This window comes from Hirsutella rhossiliensis (assembly GCF_020360975.1).
Source record: "Hirsutella rhossiliensis strain HR02 chromosome Unknown scaffold00003, whole genome shotgun sequence".
NCBI lineage: Eukaryota > Fungi > Ascomycota > Sordariomycetes > Hypocreales > Ophiocordycipitaceae > Hirsutella > Hirsutella rhossiliensis.
This window is the reverse complement of record NW_025408669.1, coordinates 3,168,422-3,189,196: the sequence shown is the minus strand read 5'-3', so window position 1 is coordinate 3,189,196 and position 20,775 is coordinate 3,168,422. Positions and strand designations below refer to the sequence as shown.

Sequence of the window (20,775 nt, the reverse complement as noted above, 5' to 3'; positions counted from 1 at the left end):
GCAAAGCAAGTTGCCACCAAGTTTCTGAACCTCTGGACTCAATCGCTCGCCGACCTTGAGGAACCACCGAAACCTACGTACAGCAGCGTTCTCGCATCCGGCAAAACGACACAAGGACAGCTGGCCATTACGGCCTCCGCCCCACCACAGCGAAAACAGCAAACCACCACTCGTCTCCAAGGACGACCGCCCGTGGCCCCACCCAAGGAAGACCTGCGTGTCTTTGTCCGACTTGACGCCGATGCTCCGGCCCGAAACCATGAAAGATACGCTATCCGGGCCCACATCGCCGCTAGAGTCGGCATCGACCTACGCCGCATCCCGGCAGCCTTCCCGGTAAACACGGGTTGGGCCATCCTGGCATCGGATGTGGCCACGCGCGAACTACTCGTGCAGCGACAGGCGGATTGGGCCGTAGATCTGGACGCGACGGCCGTAGAGATTAGCCAGAAATGGCATTCGTATGCCGTAGCCGATTGCCCCGTAGGCTCACGGACCTACGCGGCGTTGAGATCAACTTCGATGAGGCGGTCAAAGAAGAAATTGCCTGCCAAACCGGACTGAAGCCCATCAGCATACGGACCTCGCGACACGACTCGGGCGATATGCCTACCCAGACCCTTATTGTATCCTTCCTGGAACCCACGCAGAGACCCTGGCGACTGTTCGGCGCCAGCCGGTTCGCCCGCTATATCGACAAGCCCAGCATTCCTAGCCAATGTGACAAGTGCTGGGATTTCCACGCTCGACACAGCTGCGATCGAACGGCGCGCTGCAGGCATTGTGGCAAAACCGGCCATCGTAGCCAAGAATGCACCGCCCTTGAGCAGTGTGCAAACTGCCTTGGACCCCATTGCGCGGATGACCCCAAATGCCCTGCCCGCCCCAAGCGCGTTCACGGCATGGTCCGGCGCCTGACGAAGGAGGAGAAGAGCCTGGTACGGCAGATGGGAGTTCAGCTCTCTGCGCAGCAGAAGCGGCAGACTCCAAAGGCCAGAGTGTCCGACCAGTATGATCAGAGCCCTGGCAGGCCGCAGACACTTCCCTTGGAGTCAACGGCGCCGCGGGCAGCTGGAGGAGATGGAAGCTCCGACATGGGCGCCATTTACGAGCCAGCCGCGCCGTCAACTCCATGCATCGTTGTGGCCACAACGCCGCCGCATGTAAGGGACGGCGACCAGTTCCTCCCTGTCGTCCCATCGAAGAAACGACGCACTAGTCCTGTGACGCTACCCTAATGCCTCGCTGTTTTCCACGCAATCGAAGCGATAGGAGGATCTTGCGAATCTTCCAAGCCAACGTAGGCAAGATTCCGCCGGCACACGATTGTGCCCTTGCGTTGGCCGACTCGGAACAATACGACATTATCTTGTTGCAGGAGCCATGGACAGGACTGAAAGATGGCCGATGCCTCACTAAGACGCATCAGGCCTACGACACCTTCTCACCCGTCAACGACTGGGACGGCCGCGACACTCGCCCGAGAGTCATGACATACGTCCGGCGTTCCGCAGGTCTCGTCGCTGATCAAAAGAGACCTGTGGCGACTCGTGACATCCTTTGGCTCACCGTCAACGGCATAACAGTCGTCAACTTCTATCGGCAGCCGTACCACGACGGAGCCCTTGAAATCTTGCTTCAGTGGACCGTACCGGACAAGTGTCTTGTTGCTGGTGATTTCAATGCCAAACATCCCAGCTGGCAGGCCGGTCGACGAGAGGACCGCGGCGAAGAAATAGCGTTTTGGGCAATGGACAATCGACTCGGCTTACTGAATCCTGTCGATGTCCCGACCAACGCACACGGCAATACGGTTGATCTCGCCTTCTGCAACATACCTCTGGCCGACGCTGTTGTCGAGGATCATCTAGCAACCGGCTCCGATCATTTTACCCTTAGTATCACGCTGCCAGGACAAGTTCTGGCACCCCCAATAGGAAAGATCCATCTCAACTCCGACGAGGAATTGAAGCGATTCATTGAATTAGTGGAGGCCGGTGCCGCCTTCATCCCGATCACCACGGCATCTCCTTCCGAGCTCGACAGCTTTGCGTCGGCGCTCGTGAACCTTCTTGGTTGTGCAGCCAGAGCTGCCGGTCGACCTGCCCGTAAGACTACGCATGGTGCGCGGTGGTGGACTGAAGAATGCGCAAAGGCGGCGGCCAATTACCGCGCGTGGAGGAGAGTTCACTCTCTCGGCTTCGACCGAGAAGTACAGCTAGCCAAGAGGGAGCTCCATAGCGTGGTGCGCCGGGCCAAGCGCTTTTACTGGCGTAATTTGATTGACAGCTTCACCGATAGCGCCTCCGTCTTCAGGGCGGTCCGCTGGCTGAAGTCTCCAGGTCCGTTTCAAGCTCCTCCCCTGCAAATTGACGACCGAGTGTATGAGACGCAGCTGGAAAAGGCCACCGCCTTGCGACAAGCCACTCTGGAACGGCGCACGGCGAACGACGACATCCCAGATCCGTGGATCTCCGTGAACACAGATAGGACGATACCCTTCACCGACCGAGTCTCTCCGGAGGAGACCCGCGACGCCACGCTACGCACCGGGAATATGTCCCCTGGTCCCGACAATATTACGGTGCGGATGCTCCGCGCTGTCTGGCATGCGATCGGAAGTCTCGTCCACCAGCTATATCAAGGCTGCCTCAGGATTGGCCACCATCCGAAGCCCTTCCGAGAAGCAGAAGTGGTCATGATTGCCAAGCCGGGGCGCAGGGATCTCTCTACACCCCGCGCTTGGCGCCCCATCTCCCTTTTGTCCTGTCTCGGCAAGGGCCTCGAGCGGCTCATCGCACGGCGTCTAGCGTGGGCCTCGGTCCATTTCGGCGTACTACACCCACAACAAGCCGGCGCGCTCCCGAAGAGATCGGCCGTGGATCTCGTTGCTGCCTTGATTCATGACATCGAGGAGGCATTTGCCTGCAAGCAGGTTGCAACATTGGTGACTTTGGACATTCAGGGCGCCTTCGACACAGTCCTCCGCAACAGATTGATCCTTCGCCTACGGGAGCAAGGGTGGCCACCGAACCTCGCGCGATGGGTCGGCTCGTTTATGCAAGACAGGTCGGCACGCATCCGCTATCAAGATATCGCAACGAATTCATCGCCTCTCCAGTGCGGGCTGCCACAGGGATCGCCAGTCTCGCCGATCCTCTTCCTACTGTATACGGAACCAATCTACCGCTTGGGCAGCTCAAAAGGGCGTTTCGGCTATGCGGACGACACTGCCATCCTTTGCGTCGGCGATAGCCTGGATGAGACGTCCGCCGAAGCATCTCATCATGTGCGTGAGCTTGTATCGTGGGGCGCCGCCAACGGGATCTCCTTCGACCCTGAGAAGACAGAAGTGATGCACTTCTCTCGAACGACGCCCAAGACGGCGCCGCCAGTGCTCCATGGCGAATTTGAGAAACGGCCGGGCCGGGCGATGCGTTGGCTCGGCGTCTGGCTCGACAGCACTCTGTCTTTCAAGACTCATGTCGAGAAATGGACGGCCAAAGCGCAAGCAGTCGCCTTCCATCTCAGGAGACTGACAAACACCAGGCATGGTCCTCTACCGAGCGCTGTGCGACGAGCGGTCTGCGCTTGCGTCATTCCAGTGCTGCTCTACGCGGCGGAGGTCTGGTATCCTGGTTCTACGCGCCCGCGCTGGACCAAGCCGGGCAAGGAAGGACCGTCCAGGATCGGACACCTCGTAAAGAAGATGAGCAAGGCACTCTACACATCTCTTCGGGCTATCCTGCCAGTGTGGAGAACTACACCAACGAATGTTCTGCACCGGGAGGCAGGGATACCGCCGGTCCCTCTGCTGCTCGAGGCGCGCCGGACTGCATTTGCTGCGCGTCTCAAATCCCTGGACGAAGCTCATCCGCTCGTGAAGCGCACGTCGAGGCCAAAAGCCCCTATACTGAATGAAATGATCAAGCTGAAGTACCAAAAGCAGCCAAAACCCTTCCGGACTAGGCTGCGGCGCTCCGACGAATTGCTACCAAGCTGCCCAAGGCCTGCCTTGCTGCAGCGCGGATTTGTCGAAGAGCAGACTGCGCCTCTGCAGAGTGCATCGAAAAATGAGACGGCGAAGAAATTTCGCGATTGGCTCCAGGCACTATCGCCCCGAACTCTGGTCGTCTATTCCGACGGGTCCCGTTCTGCCGAAGGCCACGCCGGATATGGCTATGTTGTTCATCGGGACGGATCCACCGTCTTGCGCGACAAGGGCCGTCTCGGGCCCGCCGAGGTTTTCGACGCTGAGGCGAAAGGTGCGTTGGAGGGGTTGAAGGCTGCGGTGAGCCTTCCAGAAACTGACCGCATCTTTGTCTGCCTCGACAACCTCGCGACCGCAACATGCTTACGGGGCACGCCGAGCGACTCCTCGCAAGAGGTCTTCCTTGAGTTTCAATCTTTGGCGCGAAAATACGGAGCTGTGGAGGTCCATTGGATCCCCGGCCATGCTGACATCCCAGGCAACGAGGAGGCTGATGCTCTGGCAAAGGCGGAGCATCACTGCCAGAACCCGCTGATAACGTCCCGACGCTAGCGCACCTGCGAAAGATTGCCCGACAGCAGCCGGAAGAGGCTTTCAAGGCCTGGTGGGAAGCCTCTGCGCCGGAGCGATACAGAGACCTGAGGCTTAAAGCCACAACCAGCTGTCCGTCAGAATTGGCGCTCTCGGCCCCTGCTTCATAACTTGCTTGCAGCAAGAACCCACGATGGGGATTTTGCTGACTACCACGAAAGGTTTGGTCACGACAATGCGCGACTGACGTGCTCGTGCGGAAGACGAAAGAGCCAGCACACATCTTTTACTGCAGAAAGGTTGCGCCACGGCATCGTATGCGGCTTGCACCTTGGCCGGCTGCAGCCATCAACCGCGCAATCGGCAAGGACTTTGACAAATTCGTCAGGCTGGCGAAAGCGAGCTCCTTCTTCGGAGGATCTGCCCACGCCACTAGACGGTCATCATTCTCCTCTCTCCCTACCTTTCCTCTCAATCCTTTCTGTTACCTGCTCCGATCTCGGCGGCGTCAAGGTCTCGCGACCATGCGATCGCCGAGGTCATCAAGGGCTGCAAGGCCCCAGAAGCAAATTGGCTGATCTGACCACGGGACAGCTTTCTCTTCATGCCTGGACGTCCCGCTGACGGGCAACAGGTTTGTCATGAGCGCCGTTGAGCCGCTGAAATGCTGGATAGTGGGTGAAGTGTACGATATGTAGCATGTAGACACCTGCTAGCTCAGCACGTCCTGTGCTCCCCTGCGGAGACCTGAGCGACCAAAAGTTGCTGGACGGAAAATACACTAAACTAAACTAAACTAAACTATAGTAGAACGTCGGACTGCGTCGGTTCTCCTGGGTCCCGCTTATCCCTTATTGAAATTCGCTTTGGCTCACCCGCCTTTGCGCCTTTAAGTGGAGTTGGGCACGAGTAGGCCTATGGCAAGGATCTCAATACACTGACAAATACGTATTGTCTCACGCCCCTCATTACAGCAAAGGGTAACTAAGACTTGGGGCAATCCTATCATGTTGAATGACCTAACTAACCCTTTTCAAGCAAAACGTCATTGTCATCAGAAGCTCCTCAAACACGACCACCTGCTTGGCTCAAAGCCAATCTTTCCGTTGTCAGCAAAGAAACCATACATACCGTGATTTGCATCTGACATACCTTTCCCCCAAGCTGTACTTTTGGCTCAAGTTTACTGCGGCGTATGCTTCACTGCTTTCGGTCCGCAATTTGCATAATTGCATACCAGGAAAGGGGAAGCATTGCATGTTGGGCATTTGCCTTTCCAAGTATGGGACGTTTCTGTGCGGCAATGGTAACACGGTGAAATAGCCATCTTTAAGAGAGTAATAGGTCGACTTGGGCAAAGTGTTGTTCGTAAGAGCTTATGTAGATGACTTTGGCTGAAAAAACGTCGAGATCCAGCAGAGATTAAATATGTATTTGCCATTAATCCTTCGCCTTCGCCTTGTCTACACAAGGCCAGGCATTATTTTGGATATGCATCGCGAGATTACTTGCATGGTCAGCGGCACGGCACGTGTCCGGGTGAGCCAGCCGCCAGCCAATAGGAAGCTGCAACGTGACACACAACCTTGCATACACTTGATTCAGGCGGCTGCGATGTGACGGGACTGGACTGGACGGGACGGGACAAGACAGGACATGACAGGACGAGACAAGGCAAAAAAGGTGAAGCGACGTGACAGGACAAGACATGACTTGGCGTGACGCGACAAGACGTCGCGTATCTTACTCCTTATATCCAATTTTATCACTTTGACGCCTTACAGCATTACCCTACTCAAAGAGCCTACGATGCCAGGAAGAAAGCCGCAGTCTGCAAAGGACGCCAAATGGCTCATCAATCGACTTGAGAGGCATAAACAATCGTTCGATGATAACGAGCGCCCGTTGACCACGCAGCAGGAAACGTTGTTTCTTTCCCACCGCCGCCTTTTGCGGGAGAATGCTGCTTCTTTGGCGAAGAGTTCGAGGCAACGAAAAAGTGCCAGGTTACGAGTGCGGAAGATTTTGGTAGATATTTTCTCAGCCCTAGGCACCGACATCTTCGTGTTGTGTACGCTGGCCACGACAATTACAGCTCTCAGTGAAATGTCGAGAGACGGTCTCATGCCGACGCTTCGTAAGTGGTGGAGCGATGCCGAGCACCCAATGGGTCTAGCAATAACAGCACGCAAATTATGTTCGGACAATGAAATCGACAAGCTTGTTTTCACGGCCCGACAAATTGCTATCAGCGCAGTTCATGGGGTTAGTACTCGTTATTTATGCATCCCTTTCCGACTTCGACGAAAGCTAATAGCCCCAGAACGATGGGAAGACGAACCCTGAGAATCGCGAAATATCAGCATCTACCGAAGAAGACACGCTGCCTGAAGGATTAGACGCAGTTGAAGCAGCGCCGGTAACGAACCAAGAAACAAGGCCGGAAATGAATACAAGTGTGCCAGTTGCTCAAGCAGCACAAGTCACAGGTAGACAACACGGAGTCCGAGGAAGGATTGAAATAACAAGATGATAGGTTCTCTGGCTGGACGCATCTTCCAACTCACGACGACAGACGTTCAAAAAATTCTGACGACTAGTAACCTGGTGGGACGTCCATGGCTAACAGATCCATACAACTCAACTTTGCCGTTTGTCACCTTTCAGATCACCCAAGAACTAGCACGCCTCCTCGGCATGCAACTTCCTCATGAAGACTTCTGAACATCGGTCTCCGGTGCGGACTTCTGACCACCATGCTCTGAGATGTATCGCACGTTCAGAGATCCTATCGAATAATAATGCCATCCACAACTCCATGGAACGATGACAAAGACGTCAGAGTCGTCTATGTTGACGTCATGGACAAATTTGCCAGTTCCTGTTCTTTCGTATATTTTCAGTCGGCCACCTCTTCTGGATATGTCCACCACGAGGGCAATTGTATTTTTCGGGGGTGTTATCATGCTTGGTGGTTCTGTCGTCGGCGAAATAGTCGGACTTATGGAGCATTCATCGCATTGTATCTATGGACTGTCAGACTCGGTGTTGAAACAACAGGAGCAAACTTTCCTCTTCCTTGCAACGATCGAGAATTTCTTTATCTGTTGCGGACTTTGGACACTTGATCGTCATCGTATGTTGATCGGATACAGCCGGATTTTCCTCCGTTCTAGATGAGGTAGGACCCCAGACTTTCGAGAGTGCGCCACCCCTAGCCAGGCGTTTGGCCGAACAAGCGAGACGCGTGCAGTTCGACTGTTGGGCCTCGCATTCGACGTGTGACCGAGCTCTTGGCGCAAAGACAGGCCACTAGCCGGCTGACTCCAGTAAGCCGCGAGGAAGGAAGACTTTGAATAATTGAGAGATGAGATGTGGCACCAGCAGCCGGTACGCCTCCAAATCAGGAGGTGTCAAGTTTTAGCGCTGCAGAAATATAATGAATAGGGTTGCCGACGTGACTTCGGAGATGTATGTGATCCACGAAGCGGTTGTTCCAATTGTTCGAAGACTGAAGACCTTGGTGGTTAGGCATGAACACGTTAGGAGTGGGTGGGGAAAGGATGCGAGAAAAATGGAATTGCCTAACTTTTCCCACTCCGATTTGAGCTGCGGGATTCGGGAGGATTCGGTAATAATTTCCCCTCTTTACCTTCACGTCACGTGCACTCGGTGTCTTGGCAGATCGACATGAAAACGCGCCACGAAGCGGGTTCACGTCATGCCCGGGAAGGACAAGCCCAGCCGCCATAACAAATTAGTGGCCACTGATAGTAGAGCGCCTAGAGGTAAGCTTGCTGCGTTCTTGTTTTCATTCGCTGGCTCAGCGATTCCGACTTTCCCCGACCCTCTCCATGGGCTACGCCATGGCTCGTTATCGAAGGGAGGAGCTCCGCCGCAGTGACCGTCGGCTTCCATTTCGGATCTTCGACCTCGGTCGTGTAGTTCGTCACTCTCAGATTAGGGGCCGAGAGCACAGTGGAGGCATATGGGAGAGTCATGGATGAAAGTGATGATGCGTGCCCTCTATCTAGCTGTGGGATTAGTGCCGTAATTATAGGTAAAGGAACCTCGGGATACCGACACTGACGAATTATCTCACCTATCCCTTAGCCCACAGAGGTTGTCTCAAGTTTATATACATGTGGGCACCGACAACGCCCTTTGGCGCCTTCTGGTGCCCTCTATGGGCCATGGTCTTCTGCTGCGTCGCTATGAAGAAAATATCCCTGGTTGTGCCGCAAGCATAACTCAGTGCAAGCGCCCTTGGTCGCCGACTACCCCTTGCCATTCGGCCTGGCCATCCACGTAATCCCACCCGCTATCGAGATGGAGCGCTCTCACGGCCAAGCATGACCCGTCGTGAGCAGATACGGAGAGCCCGCCAACGCTGTCGCACCGACCAAACAAGGGTAAGCCGTTCTAACATGAGAAGGGTTGAAAAGCTCCCGAGTCAGAGAATCACGCTGCTAATCACCCCATGTACTTTCGTAGTGTGACGGAAAACGCCCTTGCCAGCGATGCGAGGTTAATGACGAAGAGTGTCTGGACACCCGTTGCCCCGGCGAAACGGAGGACGACTTGCGAGCCGAAATCGAGCGACTGAAGAAGCGAAAGGAAGATAAGGATAGGCTTCTAGGTTCAATCTTGCTGCTGCGGGATGCCGAAGTGATCAGATCTGTCGTTCGGAAGCTGATGGACGGCGACGAGTTTCGTTAGGCCACATGCATTGTCGAGGAGCTGGAACTGACGGAGTGATTGGGGACAGGAGTAGCGACGCACCGAGGCTCGGTGCACAACACCTTCAAATTATTCTTATCCGCTCATAGAGGCTTAGTATCTTGCAGTTCTGATTTTGTTGGCTCTTTTGTATTTCAATACGTCAGGGTGAGGTACTTCCTCGATGAAGCAGCTATTGGTTTTGCAGCCTCGCCACCTCAACTCCCTTGATTATGATGTCGCTTGAAAGTGAGGGGTCGTTCTTTCCAACGAACGCGGATAGCTCCGTGAGGAGGAGATGGAACAGACACTACATGCAACCGCTTTGACGTTCTATTACCCTGTGAAATCCGCCATCATGTCTGCTCTGTAATATTGACTTCTTCCAAGACAGGCCGAGTAGATGAGGGAAGCCTCTGGGTCTATGGGACGATCACTGGGTTCTAAACAGCGTGCCGAGAGAATGATTAGCAAAGTCCTAGAAGAACAGATCAACATTATCCTAATCAACCTGTACCAATGTCAAGTCTTAGGAAATCTCCACGAGCGGAGATATAAACGCTGTTTTGATCTCTGATTGAGATGGGCAGTGGGCCATCCAGTGACTCCGCATTGATGATCATCGTCGACTCATCGTCCTTGATCAGTTCCGCATCCTTTTGCGTAAGCCATTCTATACTGCAGTTCAGCTCCGTTTCGCCTTTCTCTTTCTTGTCATAGTTTGGGCCAATTTCGTATTCGATCTGCAGCCTGAGCGGCTGAGATTCGAAGAAAGAAGATGAATGGCCAGCCCGGACAGCGGTCGAAATAGGCTTCCCTCGCTGCAGTGTAGATACTTGTGGCTGAAGTTGTGCAGTTGTGTAAACCGTGCTTGGGATGAAACTCTTAACCAATGAAGCCTCTTCCTCTACCCCTGATGTCGAGTTGGCGTCCATATCAATCTCCAAAGTCGTCTCAAGCTCACAATTGGTATTCGGTTCCGGTTGCAGCGTGATCACCGCGGTTCCGGTACAGGTTAGTTCCGCATCACTGTCCAACAAGATCGCCCTATCCCGGTGACTTTTGTCGTCTTCGGCGGCCAAATTGATGGTAGTTTCTAAAGACTTCATTGTCCAAAGTGTGCTCTCGCTTGGTTGAGGGTAAGCTGTTCTTTTCTGTCTCGATAGTAACGTCTTGATACTCAGTTTAACTTGTGTTTCCAGCGTCTGCGTGAATCGTCGCTCCAAGTCATTTGAAAAAGGAAAAACCGGTATTTTCCAGCCTGGATATAGTCTGCCGTGACATCGTGTCGTATAAAATTTTGTCATTTGGCATATAAATGCGTTGCAAAGGAAGCAAGCCATTTTGCTCGATGCAATGACCCTCGGAAGTGGAAAGGGCTTGATTGTTTCGCAGTAGTAGACAAGTTGCACCTCAGCATGAACTTTACCTTTTATCAAGGTTTCTGTGCATTGCTTTGCGAACAAGTTCTCGGCCAGGGCTCCATTCTTGCTTAAGATGTAGGAGATGTGGTTTAAATTGTATTGCGATCCCGTCATCTCGAGTTTCGCAAAGACGGATAACAGATCTGGGGAGTATTCTCGGCTGGGCTGAAAGAATGCTGATTTGGGCAAGCTGACGAGGATGGTTGTCATTTTTCGAGCAACTATGTGCTTCTTTGCGAGCTGGCATAGAAATCTTGCGGCTTCCCGGTACCTGCCCACTCTCTTAACCATTTTAAGCAAATTTGTCCGTTCGCTGGGCCCCATACGACGATTTGGAATAGATCCCAGAAGCCGTGGCAAGTCATTGGTACAGGAAAGCTGAAGGACAGCGTCGACAACATTACACAGGCGTTGTTCGGTTTGGTGCTTTGTCCACAGATTGAGCAGTTTAATCACCGTTTGCGCACTGCGTCGAAAGTCGGGGAACTGAGCGCCAAGCAAGTTGACCGTTTCTTGGAGAAGCGCGTTAATTGTTTGTCTGGGCTGGCCCCGCTTATGCTTTACGAGACGCATTCGTGAGAGTATGCGACCTGAGCACATCGCGACAATTGCTGAGAATATTTCATCCTCTGCGTTATTGGCTGTTCAGTTCAGTTGATGTCGTTCTTTTTGAGAGAGCGGACAGAACTGACATTCTTGGACTTTCGATAGTGATTTGAATATTTTCTTAAATCCCTGCTCGATGCTCTGCAAACGTGAAGTCCCATCTCCATGATGAGCTTGATTGACAGCGATCAAGACGCTCAACGATTTCGTCGCCGAGTCTTCGTGGATACAAAGAGCCGGTATGCGATTCGGATCATCCTTAATGCTGGAAAGGAAAGCAAGAGTGCTTGCTAAAGAGCGCTCTATTTCGAATGGTAAAACATAGGCGGCTCCGCGGTCGGCATTTTGCGAGCCAGGAGGATTAGACGAAGGGTTCGCTGGGACAGGGTGTAAAAGATGAAGAAGCGAGATTGCCTCTATACAAGCAATGCCTGGAGGAATTTTCGGAGAGGTCGCCATCCACGAAGTACAGGACTCCGACACGAGATCTTAATTGAGCTTCGGAGACTCGTATGCGCCCTCGGGTAGGATAGTGGAAGATTCAACTCGGCTGGATGAAGGGTGGTGAGGGTGCGGGGTTCTATCAAGTGCGGGGTATTGATTGCTGTGTGCTACAGTGGGTCTACAAAAGTTGTCGACGGATCGTAAGTTGAGGTACGGATGTACCCGTTGGCGGGGCCTCTGGCAGCCAACTAAGGGGCCCTTCCCCTTAGTTGGCTGCAAAAACCGTGGACAGCCCCAAAAGGTGTGGACGCCCTTTTGGTGGGCAATTGCGCGCAAAGGTCTGCCACAGCATTCTATAGGCGTCCAAATTTATTTTTAAGATATGCAAATTAAAGAGCCAATTTTCTTCTTTATTTGAGGCTATTTGCGATGTGGAAAAGGCGCGTTATGCGGCGTTGCGCGGCGTTGAGGCATGCGCATTACACTGTTGATGTCGCGAAGAACGGCCCATGGTCGAGTCAACCAGGTCACCCATGGGTAGCTAGGGCAGCAAGGGAGCTGATAACCAGGTCTGAACGAGGAGGCTGGAAAGCTCCTCTTAAAAGACTGGAACATCTCCAGTCGAGAGGCTGGGGACCCCCAGGTCCCCAGCCTCCCTGAACACATTACCTTTACTACGAAAGAGGGATATAAATAGGGGCTTGGGTTTAGGGCAGAAAGGGAGGAGGACAGAGACACGGAATACAATATGTCCTTTCTGCTGACTTTCTTCGTGAGAGTTGAAGCGTGCGGGCAATTTTCGCCCAAATACAGCTATTCTCGGCCCCGACATATAGATGATTGAACCCCTGCTAATTTATATGCCGTCTTGACCCAAATTCGATGCTTGAGAAGCTCGGCCGTCTCGTATGATCTCTTGAAACCGCTTCCACGCCGGAAGAGGCGTTATTTGGGCGTTCTTGGTGGTGACGATGGTGGCGTTGTCGAGAAGAAGGTCCGAACGAAGTGAGGCCTCTAGGTCTCTCTAGGTAATACAGCTCGAAACCAGGTAAGGAGGGAGGTTTGTGGTCCACTGAGGGGTCCGGAGGATCTCCTATTCGATCGGGATCCTCCAAGGAGCCCGGTATATCTTTTACTGGCTCGGGGACCTCAAGAGATTGAACTATCGACCTAATAGCTTGGAAAGCTATTGATCGGGGAGATCGAGCTGAATGTGCTGACGTAGATGGCTTACGCGGCCTTCAGTGAGAGGCAAGAAGTGCCCTCTTCTTGATAGAATGTACATTATACCTGAACACGGGATATGAACACAGGGAAGGCACAGAGGGATATAAAAGGGGAGGGCTAGACGGATACAGGGCAACTGGACAGAGCATCAACACATGCATTTCACATACCAAGTATTATCAGGGAGTAAGTACCCTTGTGCCTTGCCAGTAGCGTGGTAGGCGTCTTCAGGGTCCTTTTCAGTGTCAAATTCTCGGCAGTACCTACACTGACTCCATAGCGGCGTAGGCGGCGGTAGCGGCAGAGATATCACGAGAAGCTGTCACACAATGCGTAGAGGAAGAGCGCCCACATGCAAAAATTTTGCGAGGTCGGTCAACCAAACGTCAGATGCCGGGTGGTGAGCGGGTTCTGCCCACACACCGAGAACAGGGAGGGGTGTCCAGGCTCATTTCACCCTTGCAGGAAGGGGGGACATGGGTCCGCGGCGCGGAGCGACTCGCCTCTGAACTCCTATGCCCCTGCCGGCTGGGAAAGCAAGAAAGCACCAGATTGGCTGTTCATTAACGAACCAAAAGTAGAGAGGACACTTCGCCGTCGGACCCCTTCGCCTTTTGTCCAGCCGTGCGCAATGGAGGAGTCTGCCACTGAGAAGTACAGCAAGCCGCAGGTCGCGCCGACAGTGCCCAAGTCTTCATCAGCTGCCTCCGCTGCCGGCGGCCACGAGCCAGCGGCCGCGACGGCGCCATCGCCAGCCGCAGGCTTTCGAGAGTCGTCCTTGGCCGCAGGGGCAGGAGCGGACGCCACCGCAGCCGCTATGGTCGGCGACGAGTCATCACGGCAGGCTGTCTCTCACTACCCCAAGCGCAAGCGCGCCTGCTTGTATAACGACCTGAGCGAGAGCAAGATGGAGATTTCTCAGCCAGCGTCCACTCAGTCCATGACCGTTCATCAAACCCGCTTTCCCACCGACCCTCTGCCTGGCACCCGCCCGACACGAATCCTTCTAGGATACTGGAAGCAATCCAGCGAGCCTGATCCAAGGGATCGACATGCCGTCTATGGAATACTTGCCCACGACAACAAGTTCCGAGTCAAGGTGGTACGAGAGACGAGAGACGGCCGCTTCGTGGATGGAAACTTCCCCTCGGGAGCTGGGGCTCTGTGGATTCCGTACGAGGAGGTAGGCTTTGAGAACCACCTCAAGGCTCTCAACAAACAGGAAGTCAAGGAGTACTGCCGCATTCGGCAGTACCAGCTGGATCACGGCGAAATCGATAGGAAGCGGATCGGAAACGAAACAAGGGCCGTGTATGAGGCCAAGACCCGAACCAGAACCCCCATTAAACAGACCAGTGTCGCTATGCCGACTTTCGGCATCACCCGTCCTGCCAACGTGGACATGGATCGGACCAGCCCAAGAACAAGCTATGGCGGCGGTGAGCCTGGCCAGTCGCGGCGAATCGATCCGCGAGCGGACAGACGGGCGCCGCGCCAATTGCTCAACGAGAACGAGCTGAGCTCGGCTCAGCTTCGTCAGAGGCTCCACGTCATAGAACGCACCAGCGCCTTAGCGCGTCGCGAGCTAGCCAGAGCTGAGGCGGCCCAGGATCGCGCCGACCGCCTTGCTCTAACCCGAGAACGTGCTTTCTTCGCCGCGGCTAACAATGCTGTTGCGATAGCGGCTCCCGCTTCAGCCATCAACGGACGGACGCTTCTTCACGAGTCAGAGGATACGCAGCACGTCAACAAGGTCTGGGCTCGCAAGGAGTCGTTTCGCATGAAAGCCTATGCCGAGGACGCCAAGATGCACGACGGCGTCAAGTATGGGCGGAAGTCGACCGGGCCATTTACGGGAAAGTTCGTGTCGGCGGGCACTATCGTTCATATTGACGGCGAGGACTATGTTGAGTATCGTGTTCTGACCAAGCCATTCTGACGGTGTGGCTAACAGACAGACCGACCGGCCGGAGCAGTCGGTCGGTTTGGGTGGTCTGAGATTATCTGACTGGACTGGTATTCCTGTGATGCCATTGGTCCGTTCCACCTTTAAGGTAGTACCTAAGTCCTGCCTACGCTGGCCCCGAAAGCTCGCTACGACTTGACCAGAGTCAAGGCAGGGTCTGCGGACCTCATGAGAGTGCCGTGCCGGCCGAGATTGACGATGAGAAACACCCCTGGCTCTTTCACATCCGGACGGCGAACCGCTTAGAACCGTCGAGCAGGAGATCACAGGCGAGGCGATTCCTGCCAAAGACCTAGCTGAGATGAGCATCCATTGGCCTAGAGCCGATGATGATGCGGAGGAGATCCCGGCAGACAAACTGTGGCGAAGGCGTGCAGTCCCTACGCGTGTCGGCGTTGTCAGAATGACCTAAATCAACAAGGGCCTCGAATACTTGTCGACGTCAGTCCGGCCACTAGCTTCGCGGAGATGGGACACTCCTCAAGAGCAATGGCAGGCAGCTATTGTAGATGAAGCTGCGGTTGCTTCGGGTGTCATTTTTGGTCGAGTTGTGGGTGTTTGAAGGAAGGAGGCAAAACGAGGCGGGACGCGTTGACGCAACGCGGTTGCGGGGTTGCCCGGAACTTTTGCCGCCCCACTGTACGCTCGAGTCTCAACCATGGCGCATAAACCAAACAAGCTCCACCCGGCAGCCAAGCGAGGAGCCCCAGTACAGCTGAGATGGTGAGACGTGGCCCTGGCCAAGACCAGGTGATGCCAGCAGTCGACATACCCGTGCCACTTCCCACTTAAAAGTTGGTTGGGCCGAGCGAGTTCCAAATTAAAGTGGCGCTTGTCCCCTGCCCCCCGTGGGCCGACAGGCTGCCGATGCATGGGTCGAAATTGCAGGTATTTAAATGCCTTCTCCTACGTCCTACGCCCTACTTCGTACCTCCTACCTGTTTATCCCCCTCTCTTGTTGCTCCGAGGTATCATGTCCGCCCCAAGTAAAGAAATCATCAAAAAGCAAAAAAAAAAGGGGCGAGGGTGAGAGGGCTCGAGCTTGCATATTCCTCGTATGTGGCAATATTCGCGCCAGCCCTGTGCACCCGTCGAGGTTCGCCTAAACCCCCGGCAGTCGTCGACCCGTCATCCAGCCATCGCCGTCTTATTACTGATGATCTCAGCACGTATTCGGGGTAGTATAATTCCCTTAGGTATGTTTTAATGGTGGAAAATGTTGCAATGTCTCGGCCATGGAACTTTGGACTCGGCCATTCTAAGCTTTGCAGCTTCAAATTGCCGTGCCATCTGTGAAGGCAATTTGACATATAAAAGCTACTTTTTTCCGTGCGCCGGCTTCCTCCCAGATTCATTGCCGCTACACTCTCAGCTACACTTCTTAATCTACCAAGCAAAATGAAATACCAACCCGTCGTTGTTTTTCTTTCGCTCTGCGCCACCACCTCGAGTGTTCCACTGGATAATTCCTATGGGCAAACAACTAAGAACCTGGAGAATTTCGTCAAGAGAACACCTGACGTGGGGTTCATCAACGCCCCTCCACCCACTGATAAAAAGCCTGACGAGAAGAAACCTGGTGCCAAACCCCCTAAGAAACCGGGGAAGAAAGGTGGCAAGGGGAAAAAAAAGGGCCTTCTCGGCTTAGGATTCCTTGGACTCTGATGAAGGGCATAGGGAACACTTAAGACGTTTCCAGTGACGGAATAGAGTTCTAAGGTCGTGAAACTTGCTGCGGAATTGGCTGGCCTAGCTCATGCGCATATTATGCTCGACGGGCCCATCAAAAACAATTAATTATCTTGAAGACTTCGACCTTTTTCTCTCTCAGGGCTACCCGACAAATGGACTTAGTGATGTTGACCAAGCAGTACGTGCCAGTTGTCGGGAAGAAAGACAGACATCAGATATGTGTCAATTGCAGCGCACCTGTTGGAGCGCGTTCCACTTTTGCCTGCGTGGCGCAATGGTCTTCGCAACACCAGTCTCCGGCTAGTACACCTTAGAAAACCTGGCGAGCCAGAACTCGTGAAAGTCATTAAGGCCGCCGCACAGCCTGAACGGCGCCCACCACAGCCTGTCGATGAATATTTGTTAGATTTTATGAAGTCAAGGATAGAAGCCTGTCTAAGTCACACACGAGCCATGGCAAAGCTCCGCATCTCGCGAAGGAGAGATCAAAAGTGGGCATAAAAGTGAATAAAGGGACTTTTCGTAGGTAGATTCCCAGATGATCTGATATAGGCTCGTTGCCTTTTGCGCCCCTGTCCAGGAGATTGCCATCTTCGCTCAGGGGCTTGAAATTCCGCACCCATCCTCCGGGAGGACGACATGAACGTTAAGAATCCTCTTGCGTGGTGGGTGGACCTGTGAGGGAACGACCACGTGACTTTCATCCTTTAAAATACTTCGTCACGCCTTGCACTTTAGAGCAGTGGTGCAAGGCGTACAATCAGCCCAAGGCTGCAAGTCTGCTGTCAACGGTAAGGCAGGCCTGAAAATTCAAGAATCTACAGTCATGCATTCATTGCGTCATCTACGTCTTGGTAGCATCAAGTGGAGTTACGTAGCCCCTAACCGTTCTTATACGGATTCTGAGTGAGAACCTGCCAACTCCTAAACCTTTGGTCCCTCATCTTCATCTTGATACCCTCCGGGGGGGATGTGTATGTCAGATGATTGCGGTCGAACGGGGCATCGAGCATCAAACCCTGTAGCGTTTTTACACGCGAGACGGCCACATAACTCAAACCTGTCTGAAAGTCACGGCAGGACAGATCTGTCACGATCCTGTCTTCGGTGATGCTCTGCGACTTATGAACCGTAATGGCGTAGCATACGACCAGGGGAAACTGCGTGCGAGTGCAGAGCGTTGCTCCAACGAGGAAATCCCTGTCTACTGTCAAAATCGGGACAATCTTCCTACCATCCGCGGTGGTCAGGAATGCCGGCAGACATCTCAGTAATCAATATATATTGATAAGTATGGGCATATTTATTGTTAAGCTTATCGATATCGATAAAAATATAGATGTCCCCTATCAATATGTATTGTTAATATGCCCCTATTATGCTTTGATTGCCTGTCTTAGGCGTACTTACTTTTTTCACGTCAGCCGTGGAGCTGTGGAAAGGGGCTCGGCATTGAAAGTATGTATCTTTCGTTGAAGATTCTCCATGCTCGCCATTTTGCTGGTTCGAGTGCACGCTCCGCTCAATGTCTCGGTTTCGACGATGGATCTTCGTGTGCCATGCGTGCCAGAGCTTGACATCACGTCAAGCTCTTCGTCAGGTTTACCCTCCGACAGTGTCTCGCAATCTGCCGGTATACCGTCAGAATCTGAGGAGCATTCCACTCCAGCAGCAGTCAAGAGGAGGAAGTTGAGAGCGACATCGACTTGGCATCACTTTCGGCAAGCTCGAGGCGATGAGCCACGTACGACAGGTGGCAATATACTCCATATTACTGCAAACGTTGTCGCAACCCATCGTGGTCAACCCACATTTCTGGTAATGCCCGCTATCATCTTGAGAAGGTCCATCACGTACAGGTTAGAGAAGATACGAGTGCCCGCTGCAAGCGTCAAATAGCCATCGAGAATGCCTTTGCGAGAACAAGCGGAAAACAGCTGAAGCTGACTCAAGAGAGCGAAACCAACATTTTGCGGAGCGTGATCAACGTCGATGCCTTCCGCGAGGCACAGATGCTACTTTCCGCGAACAGGCATCTGCCGCTGAGCTGCGCGACGTGGCCAGAGTATCAGGCACTTTTGACCGCAATCAACCCCGCGGTCGAGGAGTTCCTAGTCGATTCCGGGAACACGGTCGCTTCGAATCTAGACAGGGCCTACGATGCGCATCAGGGATCCGTGTGTCGTTGGCTAGAAGGCGCTCGGAGTCTCGTGCACATCGCGATGGATGTATGGTCCTCTCCCCAGCGCAAGGCATACATCGCTGTCCACGCGCAATGGGTCGACGAGACATACAAGCCCCGCAAGGCGTTGCTGGGGCTGCCAAACCTGCGCCGATCGCACGCGGGTGCGGCCATGACGCCGCACCTGATGAAGATCATCCGAAGATACGGCTTGGCACAAAAACTCGGCTACTTCACTGGGGACAATGATGCCAAAAACGATACTTGCCTCCGCCAGCTGTCAGTTGATTTATCGCAAGAACATGGGGTGGACTTTGATCCGATATCTTCTCGAACACGTTGCGCTGGCCATATCATCAATCTCTCCCTGCAAGCATTTCTCTTTGCGACTAGCGAGAGCGCCCTCCAAGCCGCCATTGAACAGGCAGACGATGAATCGAATCAGACAACTGTCGCGGACGCCTTGCATGATCACATTCAACAGGAATCTGTGCCAAAAAGTCACGGCAGGCGCAGGAAAAGAAATGACACTGCCGGCTGGCGGAGCATCGGTCCAATGGGAAAACTTCACAACATCGCTGTGTTCATCCGCAACTCTACGATCCACAACGATGCATGGGACGACATTGCCGGAAAAGCCCTGGGAATCGACAACATCACGCGCTGGAACTCGTGGTTCAAGCTGCTTGACGCCGCCATCAGCCAGGAAGGTCCATTGTCGGTCTTCGTCAATCAGTATCATAAAGAGCTGGAGGACGACATCTTGACTCATGATGACTGGCAAGTATTGAAGATGACACACGAGTTCTTGCAGCCCTTCCACCAGGCCACCATGGAGCAGCAAATGGCCTGGGCGTCAATAGATCAGGTGCTTGAGAACATGGACATCCTTTTTGTGCAATTCGAAGACGCAAAGGTTGGTCATCAACTAGGAAAGTATCGCCTTTGGGCTGGAGAAGTTAATCTTAGATTTGACGTAGGTCAAATACGCCGACAACGCCCACATGGTGAACTCGATTCACATGGGCTGGTGGGTTCTTTCAAAATATTACGAAGAAACCGACAAAAACCCCGTATATGCCACAGCACTTTTGCTGCATCCAGAGAAACGGCGGAGATATCTTGAACGTCATTGGGCGCCAGAGTGGCGACGGACAGCCATCGCCGCTGCACAGCGACAATGGGCGAAGTACAAGGACAGACCGATTTCGCCGGAACGAACAGTACGAGCCAGTTGTGAAACGCGAGAGGTTGCCTCTTACGAGCGCATACGGCAGTCAATGAGTGTCCTGGATGAGCCCGGCGATGAAGACGAGTTCGACAAATTCATTAACGCTCCTCCGAGACATATGATGACTGCCAGCCCGCTCGAGTGGTGGTGCCGTGAGGAGCAGAGAGCCGAGTATCCACGCCTACACCAAATGGCTATTGACATACTTAGTGTACCGGCGATGTCGGACGACCCGGAGCGGGTGTTCTCCTGCACAAGGCGCACGATCTCATGGGATAGAGCTCGACTTACCGCAGATAGGATCGAGAAGCTGCAATGCTTAAGTAATTGGGTGAGGAATGACTTGATTCGCAAGCTGTATATTGCCGTTGACGAAGAGATCATGGAAGTCAGTAGCGCCATCGGAGACGGAGTTGACCCTTCCGTCTTATATTAATAATTATTGATTAGCTTAACAATACATATCTCTCAGCAAGCTGAGAGCGCGGGCGGAAGGATAAGGGCAGGCACAATTGAGTCCAAACGATGATGCATGTTTTCTATCTATCTGTGCGACATTGAGGGGGTATTTATACGAATAGATACCAATCTGGGACCCGTGGTGGCCCTGAATCAGTGCCAATTCCCGTGTATCCCGATTAGGGCAATGTTCCCCTACTGTATCGATACCTGACTCAAGTCCTTGTGTCTGACCTGCCTCTTTCACCGGAGTTTATACGTGTGCGGATTAGACCGTCAGTCTGCTCCCTCTGACAATATCAA

The 20,775-nt window shown here is 53.5% G+C and overlaps 3 protein-coding genes across 3 annotated transcripts; all 3 read left to right on the top strand.

Moving 5' to 3' along the window:
- Positions 1-902: 902 nt before the first annotated feature.
- On the top strand, positions 903-4,692 carry HRG_03391 (reverse transcriptase (RNA-dependent DNA polymerase) domain-containing protein; the record flags this gene model as incomplete). The annotated part of the gene is made up of 5 exons (XM_044861862.1): positions 903-1,163; positions 1,220-2,273; positions 2,355-3,876; positions 3,970-4,469; positions 4,517-4,692. The coding sequence occupies 5 exons, from the start codon at positions 903-905 to the stop codon at positions 4,690-4,692; spliced, it is 3,513 nt and encodes a 1,170-aa protein (XP_044722888.1).
- An 8,881-nt stretch (positions 4,693-13,573) lies between these two features.
- Positions 13,574-14,881, top strand: HRG_03390 (uncharacterized protein; the record flags this gene model as incomplete). The annotated part of the gene is made up of 1 exon (XM_044861861.1): positions 13,574-14,881. The coding sequence occupies one exon, from the start codon at positions 13,574-13,576 to the stop codon at positions 14,879-14,881; it is 1,308 nt and encodes a 435-aa protein (XP_044722887.1).
- A 3,941-nt stretch (positions 14,882-18,822) lies between these two features.
- Positions 18,823-19,908, top strand: HRG_03389 (transposase-like protein; the record flags this gene model as incomplete). Its single annotated transcript, XM_044861860.1, has 4 exons — positions 18,823-19,206; positions 19,267-19,698; positions 19,763-19,812; positions 19,869-19,908. 4 exons carry the CDS (start codon positions 18,823-18,825, stop codon positions 19,906-19,908), a joined length of 906 nt encoding a protein of 301 aa, XP_044722886.1.
- Positions 19,909-20,775: the final 867 nt, after the last annotated feature.